Source organism: Mugil cephalus, chromosome 6, assembly GCF_022458985.1.
Source record: "Mugil cephalus isolate CIBA_MC_2020 chromosome 6, CIBA_Mcephalus_1.1, whole genome shotgun sequence".
Lineage (NCBI taxonomy): Eukaryota > Metazoa > Chordata > Actinopteri > Mugiliformes > Mugilidae > Mugil > Mugil cephalus.
The window spans coordinates 26,682,414-26,696,795 of NC_061775.1; the positions used below are offsets into that span (position 1 = coordinate 26,682,414).

Below are 14,382 nucleotides of genomic sequence, written 5' to 3' on the forward strand. Positions count from 1 at the left end.
ATAGAAAAGTAGTGTCCAGGAGCCTCTTGGTGCGTTCAGTTTGTCCTCGGAAGTCGGAGTTTCCGAGTTACGAGTTGGAATTTTCAACTGGAACGGCCTGAGGTCGGATTTTCTACTCAGGAAGTCGGAGAATCCTCATTTCCAAGATGGCCGCCCCGTGTGTAAACAGTCATTAGAAACTCCTGTAATATTAATTTTATTATCTCTTCTGATCAGTTCTTGTTGCATTAAATCAGTGAACCCTCATTTATCGCGGGGGTTACGTTCCAATAAGAACCCGCTATAGGCGAAATCTGTGAAGTAGTCAGCTTCATTTTTTTTCTGCTGTTGTCCCGCGTGTTTCTTATTACTATTTTTAATTATTTTTATTTTTCATCTTCCTCCCTTTTTCCGTCCCTTAACTGACGAGTTATATATCAAAACGTGCGGTTCGATCGGGATCGGTGTGCTATTACTTTTCTTTCCGAAATATGATTTTTTCGCGACGTTTTCATTTTCTCATTGAAAATGAATGGGAAGGCCGAAAAAAAAACACGCAAAAAACACAGTTTCTTAAAGGTCTACTGCTCAGGCATACTATCACCTAGAGACTTCATTTAAACTTTAAAATGTACACACGAACTTTGTCTATTGGTGTATTAATCTGCGTTTTAATAGAACACAATGCACTGTAAAATGCACTGTTAAAAAAAAAAGTATGAAAAAACTGCACTAAAAAACTGTTACAGTGTAATTACAAGCCCATGTCGTGCTAACAACGGCTAAAAACAATAGCCTGGCAAAACCAAAACAGAGTCAAACAGTTTAAAGAATTAAAACTTTTGAATATTTTTATAAATTTCTGCCTCGTGTGGTTTGTAGATATCATCACTGTAAATAATTCTAGTAGTAGTTGGTTCAAATTATTTGTTCCATTTACAATTTGTGTAATTTAAATAGACTAAAGTAATAATATTTGTTAATATCAAGATTTTTTTAAAAACTTTGTACACACAAATTGTAAATATAGAACACAACAAGTTTCCACCAAGTTATATTCGGATAAGACGAGAGCTTTCATGGATGCAGCCGTCTAGTTTTCCAACTTCTGTAACTGGAACGGCGATAACTCAGGTGTGACATCATTCTCAGGTCTGACTTCCAAGTATTAGTAGTATTAATAGTAGTATATTCACTTCCATATCCATTGTAAACATCTCCATCTCTGGGTCTTTGAAGGGACGGCTTATTAAGCCTCTGCCAGTGATGTGTCTGTGTATTTGCAGATAAACCCATGCAGCTGAACCAGGCCCTGTTCTTGCTCGGCGGAGGCAGCGGCTACGTTCCCCAACCTGACGTCATGAGGGACGACGCCTTCGACCCTTTCGACAAGGAAACGTTGCACGTGGAGCCGATAACCATCCAGTTACAGGTCGGATTCACTAAACCATGAAGAAATCAGTTATGCACAAAGCTGTACCAGTTTAGAAACACCTGAGAGTAGAAAGAAAAACAGCCTAAAATAGAGTGGGGTAATTGTTCTACTATAGTTGGTTACTGTTGTTTTGCATATTATTCAGTATGATATAGACTGTTATTTAAAGTATGGTTTCTTGTGATTTTATTTTATGTTATATTGTATGTATTTTGTGTTGACCCCAGGAAGAATAACTATTACTAAAGGTAACAGCCAATTGGGATCAGAATAAACTGAAGTAAACATTTACAAGGAGAATATTCCTTCAATGAAATTATTCAAAAAATTTAACTGAGCTGTTTTACATCATAGACTGTCATAGACTCAAAAGTGAAGCCAAAGCATGTAGCGCTCCCCCTGGTGGCTGGCTTTAGTATAGGTCATAAGCTCCACCCCCTCCATGCTAGTGGGCGGGACTTAAACATTAAAGTGAACGTCAAATAAATTGGTTGTAAGGATTGTTTTTTTTGTCATTTTAGGTAGTTAATATAACGTTGACGTATGAGCAAGAGTTTTTACTTAACTAAGTTTTACTTTAGTTGTTGGACGATAAAAACAGGATGTGACGTCATGATGATTGACAGTTGCCATGACGCAGAGGAAAAGATGGCATCGCCCATATATTTTAGCATTGATTTGACTTTCTACAGTGTTTGGTTTTAAATTTCATGCTAAATGAAATGATTTGACGTATGTTTACATGCCCCAAAACGTCAATCCTAATTCTTCATGTGATGAATGTGCAAATCAAATCTGCTGAAATTCTTTCCCAACTTTATTGTCAGTGTTGAATTTATTAGTTAAAAGAAGATGAGTAAGATGTTTGCTACAATTCTCAATTCACATGGACTCTGTCTTCATTTATCTTTAAAAAAAAAAAAAAGAAAAAAAAAATTGTTTTAACAGCTGGTTGTTTTTCTGTCTCTCCTGGAAAACTCCTCATCCTGTGTTTACTCCACGTGGATCAGACATGCTCAGAGAGAATTTATGGATTTATTCCAGCCAGAGAGAGAATAAATAATTAAAAGTTTCTGTGGTTATTAAAGGTTTATATCACCACTCTGACTAATATAAATATCAGTGTCTAATCTTGGCCGAAGCTCGGTATTGATTTTTCTGTGCAGACACGTCTCCTCTTTGGAGTTTCCTGGTTCACGTATTCTGCGCCTGCATCTCTTTTCCTCTCTCAGGTCCTGGGAGCTCGCCACCTGCCTAAAAATGGCCGCAGCATCGTCTGCCCCTTCGTAGAGGTGGAAATCTGCGGCGCCGACTACGACAGCTGCAAATGCAAAACGGATGTCGTAGGTAAGACGACGTGATGTGAAGCGTCGTCGGTTTGTTTGTGTGTGTGTTTGTGTGTCCTGACCCACCGACTCTTTTCTCTTTCCTTACAGCCGATAACGGCCTGAATCCCGTGTGGGTGCAGAGGCAGTTCGTGTTCGACATCCACAACCCGACCTTCTCCTTCCTGCGCTTCACCGTCTACGAGGAGGACATGTTCAGCGACCCCAACTTCCTGGCGCAGGCCACCTACCCCGTCCGCCTGCTGCGAACAGGTGAGTTCAGACACCGTGCGGCTAAAGGTTCCACGGGTAAAAGTCTTTATTTCTGACTTTGTGTGATGTGTGTCACCAGGCTACAGGAGCGTCCCTCTGAAGAACAGCTACAGCGAGGAGCTGGAGTTGGCGTCGCTTCTGGTTCATGTAGAGATCGTAAATGCAAAGGTACAGAACAGTTTCCCTCTTACTCAGACAACAGATGTTCCAGCTACACAAGTCTAGACGGAGCTTCTGGTTTAGGTGCTCCATAAGTTGAGGCTAGCATCTTCAATGCAGTAGCATTCATCCGTACCATCCCCTCACTCTTTAATGCATAACTTCCTCTTTCTATCTACTGATCTGTCCAATTAAGACATAAACGCCCCAAAATTCTGGACCAAACTTACAGACGTCTCCAACCACTAACCGATGACTAATGACGGATAAATCTAGGATTAAACCAAACTGATGAGGCTAAAACATGAATCTATTTACATCCTTTGGGATTAGTGCAGCTGACAATATTAACATTGCACAGAAGTCTGATATTAGAGGACAGATGGTTAGCTAAAGTACTTTCACGACTTTCACAGCTCAGATTTAAGTCTGCGATCTCTGGAGTAACATAGCCAAACATCCCGAGTCCACACAGTTCTTTCCTATTTGTTTTTTTTTTTTAACATTGATCACAAAATCATTCTCATTTTTTTACGCAGGAGGAAGACGACGAGAACATGTACACGTCCATCCAGCGGCTGCGGGACCGGACCAGCGAGCTGTCCACCCAGGTCTCTCTCCTGGAGAGGTCGGGCTCAGCGGACCTCAGCTACCAGCAGAGTCTGGAGGAGCTGCGAGCGGCTCAGGACCAGCTGAGCGAGCTGGTGGAGGCTCGGAACCGCAGGTGAGCGAGGGCCGAGGACGTTATGAATAATATACCAGGAAACAGAATGTGTTTGTGAACGGTTGGCATGATCCGGTCAGGGTTAGACCAAAGCAGCCTCCAGTAACACAGGAACATGGAGGTCAATATTTAAGAGAATTTCTCTCGTTTCCAAGTGTTATTTTTTTCTGCATCTGTCTTTTTTTGTCGTTTCCAGGCTGATGGAGAAGAAGAGAAGGGAGAAGCTGAGGCAGCAGGTGGCAGCAAAGCGCAGCTAATCCTCCCCTCCACCAGAGGGCGCTGTCCTCCGCCCAAACCGTGCATGACGCGCTGTGCTGCAGCCCCGACATGAACAAAGCGGCTCTAGTCTCTACGGCAGCGACATGCAATCCATTTATAATTGTAAAACAAACAGAAAAAAGAGAAAGAACTGCTCTGTGCTACGGAGGAACGGGCGACAAACAGAAACATCTCATGGACTCAAGAGACACAAAAAAATAAAGCTATAAAAACAATCATGGGCTGAAGGCTGAAACACAGGAAGAGCAAACTGGATCTGCTCGTTTTTCTTTGTGTAAAAAAAACATTTGAAAATTAAAATTTTATCTGTTTTCCTGACATTTCTTAGATGAAACAACAAGAAAACAGTCGGTTGATTGACTTATAATTAAACTTATCGCTGATTGCACTTGTAGCTGTGAAGAGTAGATCTGAATGAGACCAAAAATGGAAACGGATGCAGTTTAATGGAAAGAAATCTGAACAAATGGAGGAACACTTCCCTACTTTAACATATTTTAAATTCAAACACTTCAAAATTTCATGGAAAAATCAAAGAGAAATGACGTCAGCGGCTCAGAAAAGTTGCTCTCGCTGTGTTTCAGCCTCTAGTGAGAAAAAAACTGGATTAAAAAAAGGAGACGAAAACTCAGGTTACATAAATGTGAGGATGGAAAAAACCAACACTTCGACATCTGGACGGACAAAGTGAACCGTGGGCACGCGTAGCAAAAAGGAAATCTCCTGTATGTGCCTTTTGTCGTTGCTCTTTTCTTCGTAAATTCTTTTAGAAACGAAATACAACTGGAATGAAGTAGTCGCCCTCAAAGGGACGACTGCTCACTAACTAACTCACTAACTGGAGGAGGAACGTTTGGCTCGGACCACTACTCATGAAATGGGTCTTAAAGGGAAAATTTCTTTCTTTCTTTCTCTCTTTTATTTTTCTTTTTTGTGGGTGATCACATAAACTCCACCTCCTTCCTGTTCCACCTGGGAGAGCACAAACTGGACGAGCTGTGCCAAACGAATCCTCACCAAACCGCCGACAAGGTCTTTTAATACTTCTTCTAAGGGCTGTAAACGTACCTGTACTACCTGCAGAGGGGCAGGGTAGGTAGGTAGGTAGGTAGGGGGCCCTCGGATGTCACCTGCACAGGGGCTCAGGTGTGTTCACCTTATACGACAAAACAAAAAAAAAATTAAAAAATCAAGGGCTATCACGGAAAACTAGCAAAGCACTCGGCCGGGATTTACGCTCCATCGTCAGCCGGTGTGGCTCCAGGTGATCGGACCCACTGCATGGCTGCATATCCCCGTCCCACCCCCGTCCCCGTCCCCATCCCCGTCCCCGTCCCCGTCCCACCTTACACCCCCATGTCTAGTTCCTCATTGTATATAACTTCTTTTATTTATCATGCAGGCGTAGACCCTGTTTTCATAGATGAAAGAACGGACTTCAGACTGAAGACACTGTAACTTTGTGTAGAAATGAATATTGTGTTCCCTTTAAACGTCCCCATAATAGACATGAAACTTCTATGCAAAGGTCGTCCCCGCGGCCCATAGCCATCGCGTATTAGACCATTTGACTCCCGAGTTGTGTTTTTTTTCTCCCTGTACCTGCGCTAACTGTCCAGTATTATTATTACTCCGCATTAAAAAATCCTGTGCAAGTTTCCAGTTAATAAAGCTCTTTCATGTACATGTGAGTTTGTCACTTTAAGTTTGACCTCTTATCATTAGATTTTTTGCAAAAAAACAAAACAAAAAACTGCCGTTTAGGAAATAAATTTTGGAGCTCATGTCAGGGTTCCCACGCAAGTATATACAATGTGATTTAATACATTTCCAGGTCTGGAAAAGTTTGGAAAATGAGAACTAGTACATGGAAAATATTCATGATTCCACTGTTACATTTTCCAAAACATAAAATTATAAATGGATTGATCTGTTTTGAGCACAGCTAAAATGTTTGTAGACTACAGAGATGATCAAAAATAATTAAATAAATTGAGATAAAAAAAATGAAGCACTGAATTTATCTGCATTTGATTTTAACTTGTTTGTAATAATCTTCTATTAATTATAGCCTGTATCTTTAGATCATGAACAACCCATTAATTCCATAATTTATTTACATGATACAACTATTTACTCAAATGCTGTAAATTTTTGAGAAAATGACCCTGACGCTGTCATTCATGGTCTCGGTCTCTTTTTAAAGCCACGACTCTGAAGTTTCTATCACAAAAGTCAGAATCACTCTAAGTGGTTTTGTTGTCAGCGCATAGTTAAAAACTGGATCCAAAAGCTGCTGCTGTCCCACACACGACCCAGAGGAAAGTTAAAGGGTTAAATGATTTAAAAGACAGAACTAAAAAAGACAGAAATGTGCAAACGTACATGTTCAGATGTACAAAGTCCACCTCAGAGAACCGGGAATTCTGGTGAACGGAGCAGAACATGTAGGAAAAGGATTATGCATCAGTCACTGAGGTCACATTTCAACCTCCTTCATGGTGAATGAGTTAGACATTCACCCCCGTCCCTGTCTCTGTCTCTGTCTCCGTCTCTGTCGTGCATTTGAGCTCTCACTCACTGAAAGGCAGTGACTGCAAAAGGGAAGGTTATAGTTTCTACATTTAAATCGAACAACAAAAAGACGATGACTTCGCTGCTGCATGTGAATCCCAGAGTCAGAGGCATCGGAGTCTCCTCACAGGTCGGGCTGCAGAGTCTGGCTGCACAAATCACACAACAGATCTCCATGGTAAGTTTCAGCTCACTTATATATAGTGTAGGCTGTTTTTTTATAAGTAGAAATAAGTAAATGCAACATCTGCAGCAAATAGACGTTAAGAAAAAATGTGTATTTAAAGTTTTTTGTAGCTGATATAATTCAAATCTTTTAAAATAAAATGGTCTTGAAATTCAGGTTGTGAGATATTTAAGGGTTGTTCAGGTTCAACAAAATAATGTTTAAATGTGTAATGTTTGCTGGAAGGTTTTAAAGCTGGAACAATAATTAACTAGTCAAATAAATATATTTATTTTCTTTTATTCTGTAAAACCCTTTTGACCAAATAAATAATCTGTTGGACTGGATATATTTATTTTTGTCCCAGTTTTCCATGACTTATACTTGTTGTGAAATAGAACAAGTCTCTTACTGTGGAGGTGCAATGTCCAAACTGATGCTAAAGTCCCCTGGTTCCTGGAATTAGTCCCAGAACCAGAACTTTTTCTTGTGCATTTTGACCTGCACTGACATGTCTTCTCCTGCAGGGGGCAGCGAAACCCTTTAAGGAGGTGATTGACGTTAGTACCATTGATCCACAGAGAGCAGGAATGAAGCCCATCTCTTTTATTCGACAGGTACGTTTTCTCATTTGTGCTTTTCCATGATTGAGTTCCTCCAGTTGGACCTTTTATTACTCACACTGTCACCGTGGACCTGGTCTGTTTTTTTTTAGGTCTTGGCCACGTGTCTTTACCCTCAGCTGCTGGACGACAGAAGTCTTCCTCAGGATGTCAAACTCAGAGCTCAGAGGCTGCTGGAGGCCTGTGATGGAGGAAGCGTGGGTGAGCACCAGAAAAAAAAAAAAAACTTTTAGCTCACACACATAAGTTTAGAAATATGACGTCTTATAACCGGATCCACAGGTTCATACACGGCCTCATCTGGGCTGCTTCATGTCAGGAGAAGCATCGCTGAGTTCATCACGAGACGAGACGCTGGAGTTCCTTCATACCCTGAAAACATCTTCGTTTCTGCTGGTTCTCAACGAGCACTGATGGTATGAACAGGAATAATGTCTCTATTATTATTACTATTATTACTATTATGATTATTATTATTAATGACCTCAAGTAAGAAAATGGAATAATTTTGCAATGATTTGGAATTATGCATCAAACTTCAATTGCACGGTGCTGCCATATGGAAACAGTTACTTAATCTCAGTTTTGCTGAAAGGCACAAGTATATACATGGATCAGCCACAACATTATGACCACCGACAGAAATAACATTTAAACTATCTTGTAACAATACGATGTTCTGCTGGGAAACTTCTGGACCTGGCGTTCAGCGCAGCGTATTATGTTTGTGTCATAATTCATGCAACAGAGAGAAAATGCATGGATGAAGTGTCGGGTCAATGCACCGTATCGTGTCCAGGTTGTTTTGAAGCTGCTGGGCCGTGGGGAGGGGGACACTCGTACGGCCGTGCTGACCCCCGTCCCTCCCCCGCACACTCTGCCGGCCGTGCTGGACGAGGCCCAGGTGACCCCGGTGCCGTACCTGCTGGCGGAGGAGCGAGGCTGGGCCCTGGACCTGGACGAGCTGCGCCGAGCTTTAGCGGCCGCTAGAGGGCGCTGTGAGCCCAGAGCCATTTTCATCAGCAACCCGGGAAACCCCACAGGTACATAAGCTCACAGCAGGTGAATTAAAGACACACGGTGCCGTCGTCACTGATTCTGCTGCCGTTTGTGGTTCTAGGTCACGTGCAGGACAGGAAGTCGATAGAGGACGTGATCAGGTTGGCAGCAGCTGAGAGACTCCTGCTGTTAGTGGACGAGGTGACGATGAATGAACTCTTCAGACTGAGCTTTAATTCAGGAATTAGATGCTTTTATTTTTGCATAGCTTTCCTTTTTGCTCTACATTCTCTGCAGGTGTATCAGGACAGCGTGTTCGGACCCAACACAGAGTTTGTGTCCTATAAGAAAGTCCTGTTTGAGATGGACGAAGAGTTCGCAGAGACAGTGGAGCTGGTCTCCTTCCACTCTTTATCCTGCACCACCATAGGAGAGTGAGTTCAGACTCTGTTTTCTAATTCTGTCAACCGCAGATGTGTGTGTGTGTGCCACCTCAACTTTTCTTTTCTTGACATAGAAATGGGTTCTATAAAGTCTTGCATGTGCGTTCCAGGTGTGGTCTGAGAGCAGGATACATGGAGGTGGTGAACATGGACCCGGGGGTGATGCACTTTGCAGACACGATGCTGTGCACCGATATCAACACTCCAGTGACGGGGCAGCTGGCTCTGGATCTGCTGGTGAACCCACCGACGCCCGGAGACGATTCGTACGACACGTACACGCAGGTGAGGAAGCGACGAGAGCGGCCGACGTCCTGCGTCTTCCTCCTGCTCATAATCAACAATCTGTTTTTTTGTTGTTCTGTGAAGGAGACTCTTCTAACTCGGGCCACTCTGACCCACAATGCACAGCACGGTCATGAGCTCCTGAGCGACCTACCGGGGATGAGCTGCCAGCCAGCGATGGCTGGGGTTTACCTTTATCCCCGTCTGCAGTTACCAGCTGAGATCAGAGAGCAGGCCGAGGTGGGAACGTTCACAAGTGTAATTTAATATTGTGAAAGTTGCACAGTTGCACAAGACACAACTATTTGATATCTAACATATATAATAGTTACTGCACTACTTACTCTTCCTCTGTACAGACACGTTTCTCTTCAGAAAAATTTACCCTTTAACATAAAGTTAATCACTGATGTGCAAACAGTAAATCAATGACTGCATCAGACAGTAGTTAACTTAAACTAACTAACTTGAAACATAAAGACTTTGAGCAGCAGGAGTGGCCACATGCTGTGCAGTAGTTTATATTTGGCAGTACCTCCACTAGCCACCAGATGGCAGACATTTATCCGTTCAGCACATAGACTGTAGAAAAACATGCCTGACAGGTCTCCACTTCCTCTCATTGGTCAAACTGACTGTAGAAAATTCCTGAGACACGCGCAGCGGTGGTTTGGAGTGTTTGTCAATGGCAACTATCATGATGTTGCATAGAACTAAATAATGGTCCAACTCCCCTTCGGTAACATGGATCGGGTGGGGTTTTATGGCCTGTACCGCAGCCAGACACCAGGGGGAGCTACACATGCTTTTGGCTTCATTTTTGAGGAGCTGCCATGGAGCCATCATCTCTACATCTGAGAAATGAAGCTCATCAGGAAGTGCAAAAAGCTGCAGTTCATCAAGTGGCCACTCGAGGCTCCAAAAGGGAGCAAATGTGAACTAGCGTCTGTTAACAACTGGATATTCACCTGTAGTTGGAGGAAACCTGTTTCCACCACTATTCACACATAGAGACTGGAATATCTGTCAAATAATGGGCTTAGGCTGCCATTAAACAGAAGGAAAACAGGGTCATCGAGCTAGACAGGCGAAGGCCACAAACCATTCAGAACACACCGCAACATCTGTCCACATGACGTGCCATGCAGATAAAAGAATTCACTAAGTCATCGTCTAATTCCCGTGTCTGTTTTAGAGCCTGGGGGTGGACGCTGATGTTCTGTACTGCCAGAAGTTACTGGAGGAGGAGGGTGTGTTCGTGGGTGCGGGTCATCATGGAGGGACGACTGGCAGCCACCATCTGAGGTAGCACAAGTTAAAGCCACGTTAATCGGGTGCATGTTGGATTCTCTCACACGTGTGTGACCTCGTGTCCCAGGTTGTGTGTTCTCGTCCCCCGGGACACCCTCGAGGACGTCCTGGCTCGTCTCGGCTCCTTCCACCTTCGCCTCATGGATCCGGACGGAGGAGTGGGAACAAGCAGGGAAACGACTTTCTAGACCAACAAAATGTTAAGATGAATTTTAACAAAGTCACGATAATAAGTAAATGTACACGACTGGTATCAAACCAGGAGCAGGGAGCATGTTATTAGCTTAGCTCGCTATCCTGAGCTAACACGGTATCACAGAGTCAGGTGAACACTTTCATTCTTTTTGCCCTAAAGCACATTTCTGGTTTGGTAAATAGCTTCAGACTCTCTTTTCAGAACTCCAGCAGGTGATGTCAGGGTTGGTTTGTCCATTGTTTCTAAAGTCGATGGTTCTTTTTACTTTCCGTCAATGATTGTTTGAGTGAATGTAGTGAGTGCGTGATCTCATTAACATGTAAAAGGTCCTAAAGAAACTAAACTTTTGGTTTAAAATATGTTGACACACCCAGCAATGGTTTATTTGCTGAAAAACTACCTGCAAACTCTTTTACCATCTAATTTTTCCAGTTAAAGGTTCCAAAATCTTGATCTCTAAAGAATAAATGTGACTGCAAATAAATAGGATTTATACAAACAATAAAGACAACAAAAAAAAAGCTGTTCATGTATTTGGTTTCTGTCCTTGTGCAGGAAAAGATGGACTGAAAAAAATCTGAATTTCAAATCTCTGAATTTCTTCTCTGAGCTGCTATAAATATATATGATGTTCACTGAACTGCATTGGCTTTTGTCTTTGTCTTTAAAGGTCCCCTAATCCCCCTGGTTTCTTTTTCAGCAGAAGTAAAATGGGACTTTATGGTTAATTATGATCATATGACAGATAATTAATCAGATGCCAGTATAAACTTTATGCATGTAGAAAGTGTCCCTGTATTTTTTTATGGTTAAAAATAATGAACTCCTTCAAAGTGCCACGTTATCGTCATTAACTCCAGATGTTGTGAGTGGAGGCAGATGTGCTGAGGAGGAAGGCGTTAGTTTGTGGGATGGGCAGCGAGAACAGGGAGGATGATGAAAACATTCACGTCAGGTGAGAAGAAGATCAAGGTTTTAGAGTTTGGATCTGAAGACGCGTTTTCACAAACTGTTTCTAAACTGAAGTATTTCATCCTCCACTATGATCATCAAACAAGACCAGCGTTCATTTTCTTCCTGTTTTGATCACAGGTGTTTCCCTACCTGTGTGTTAAGGCTGTGTTTCTCCCTCCTCCCTCCCTCCTCCCCCATCCTCCCTCCTCCCCCATCACCAGGCTGAGCGTTCTGGCTCCTCCTGCTGCTCTGGAGGAGGTCTTGGCTCTTCTTCCTTCTTTCCACCAGCACCTGTTGGACAGATTTCCCTGACGCAGATATCAAAGACACAGGCTTAAAAAAAAAGAAAAAGAAAAGAAAAAATATCAAAGCGTCTTGTCTTGTCTTTCAGCCCGAATAATGTAGATCATAATGTAGCTGCAGTCCTTTCTGATAATATGTATGAACACGTCTTCATGCTTTACTTATTGAAGTTTTGCCTAAAAGGTATATTTGTTGCACGCGCAAATAGAAACGCTCACACACTTATTGTCGTCCGATCCAACGAAAATCACCCACATCTGCTTCGCTGCTCTCACACACTAGAACTCGAAGAGGTCAGACCTGTCCAACATGTGACTCCTCCATCTTAATGCTTTACTAATAAAATATAACCTTTGAGTTGGATGTTTAACTAAACCAAAAAAAGCCTTTTACTGTGACAAAAAATGGGTTAAACTGGGTCAATCCGACCTCCAGGTCCCTAAATGCAAATGCTTTTAATAAATGAATAAACCAGATATGTTGTTTCAGTGAAGGATAGATGCTGCAGCGTCCTCTCGTATCTGTCCTAACTCGTCCTCCGTCTCTTCAGGGGGACTCAGGTGGACCTCTGAAGGCAGATGGTCCATTCACGCCGTGACCAGCTTCGTCTCCTCTCGAGGATGCAACACTCCCATGAAGTCCACGATGTTCACCCAGCACCCTCCTCCTTCACCGAGTGGATCAGTGACGTGAGTTTCCACTCGGAACGACTGCTGCTCGTGAAATACTCACGTTAAATAACACGTTTATTTTTAGGAAAGAAATCATCTTAAAGAAAAGGATTCACAACGTAGAACGTCACAGGTTCCTCGTGTCTCTTGAACTCTGATGGAGAAACAAATGAGTACCTGTTTTTGCATTTTCAGTATTTAATTCTGATCAGAGAGTCAAAATTAACTGTTTAAATAAAATGCAGTGATCAGCCACAACATTAAGACCACTTACAGGAGAAGTAAATAACATGGACCATCTTCATTTACATGAAGCTGCAAGAAGTGGTTTTAATTATAAAACAGATTAGTGAGAAATAAATGCAAAAGAAAATCTTTCTATTGACTTTTTTTTTTACTGAATTATGCATTTTTTTGTATCACATTAATTCATCTATAAATATTTAATGTTTTAGTAATTTATTTTTTTCTGTTGAGCTAATGAACAGCCATACAACACATTTTTATTTCCTTTAGATTCGTTTTTCAATTTTGTTAATTAGCTACTGAACATCTTCTCAAAAGAACCATAAATCATATCTGGTTTTTATTTATATATTTTTGGTTATATTTGTCAACTATCCGAGCTGAGCAGCTGAGGTTAGAACCCAGAATCCTGCAGACAACTTCCACAATATTACAGAAGATTTCATGAGTGAGTGCATAAAGGATGGAAAATGTTGAATATTCTATAAATAAATCTCAGTGCTTCTTCCTCCACAGTTCGTAACTATATATATTTCGCTGTCTGCATTTATGCATTTCACAATGTATAGTTTTGTCTTGGAGGATTTAATTTTACGTACTTGACTTCTTGCATTTTCCACGTGGGGTTGAATCGACCTCGACCTCACTGTCCTGCACATTAAGGCGGTGTATTGTCAGCTGGTCTCCACCAGGAGTCACTGTTAGCTCACATTTGGAGGCAGATTTGATTGTAGGTGGTCGGTTCCTCTGGCCGATGATGACAGGAGGAAGAGGAGGAGGCGAATTATGTCACAAACATTCACAAAATAGCACTCATCAGAAAGAGGCCACTGAAGCCGTAGAACATATGGAGGAGAACCACCGGCCAGAGGAGGCAACCTGCTAAAACTTCTTCCCTCAGTCGATTAAATCCTTGGATTTAAGACGACGTATAAAAACACATAGAGATAATCCACACGTGTGATGTATCACCCATGACTGCAGAGGAATAAAGTGAAGAATAAGAGTGGGAACTGGCTCCGTTTCCATCTGGGGGAACTCCAGGCCTTTCACCGGCTGGAGCTGAGCCCAGCGAGTGAATAAGTGAGCTTCAGATCACAGGCCATTGGCTGGCTGCTCATTACCGAGCGATGCATTAAACCCTCAGCTGTAAATAATGTGATAACTGCTGTGCAGGCATCAGAGCCACCCACAGGAACCGGTGGCCATCTTTCTTTTCTCTCGGTCTCATCTTTTTTGTACATGCCAGGTAATTATTCCAGTCCAGCTGCTCCAGGGAGAAAAAGAAAGTGAGAGCGTTCATTCCTCAAAAGCAAAATTCCCAGAATCCTCTCTGCCCCCACCCCCATCTCTCCACCAAGCCTTCACCGCTCAGCTTGGGGTGATCCACCACAGGAGGCAGGAGGGAAACCACATCATCACTTCACAGAAATGCAG

The 14,382-nt window shown here is 42.4% G+C and overlaps 2 protein-coding genes across 3 annotated transcripts in view; both read left to right on the top strand.

The window, feature by feature from the left end:
* Positions 1-5,858, top strand: part of LOC125009887 (1-phosphatidylinositol 4,5-bisphosphate phosphodiesterase gamma-1-like) — a 38,250-nt gene extending 32,392 nt beyond the window's left edge. For both annotated transcript variants that reach the window (XM_047588127.1, XM_047588128.1), the window contains 6 exons: positions 1,266-1,411; positions 2,647-2,761; positions 2,851-3,012; positions 3,092-3,180; positions 3,711-3,895; positions 4,092-5,858. In XM_047588127.1, coding sequence (XP_047444083.1) covers positions 1,266-1,411; positions 2,647-2,761; positions 2,851-3,012; positions 3,092-3,180; positions 3,711-3,895; positions 4,092-4,152 — 758 coding nt within the window. In that variant the 3' untranslated portion in view covers positions 4,153-5,858. The remainder of the gene's footprint in view (positions 1-1,265; positions 1,412-2,646; positions 2,762-2,850; positions 3,013-3,091; positions 3,181-3,710; positions 3,896-4,091) is intronic.
* Positions 5,859-6,453: 595 nt separating this feature from the next.
* Positions 6,454-12,743, top strand: LOC125009889 (alanine aminotransferase 2-like). The gene is made up of 11 exons (XM_047588130.1): positions 6,454-6,926; positions 7,442-7,531; positions 7,630-7,738; positions 7,820-7,953; positions 8,337-8,580; positions 8,658-8,737; positions 8,834-8,970; positions 9,090-9,264; positions 9,349-9,504; positions 10,460-10,569; positions 10,643-12,743. The coding sequence occupies exons 1-11, from the start codon at positions 6,822-6,824 to the stop codon at positions 10,761-10,763; spliced, it is 1,461 nt and encodes a 486-aa protein (XP_047444086.1). The 5' UTR covers positions 6,454-6,821; the 3' UTR covers positions 10,764-12,743.
* Positions 12,744-14,382: the final 1,639 nt, after the last annotated feature.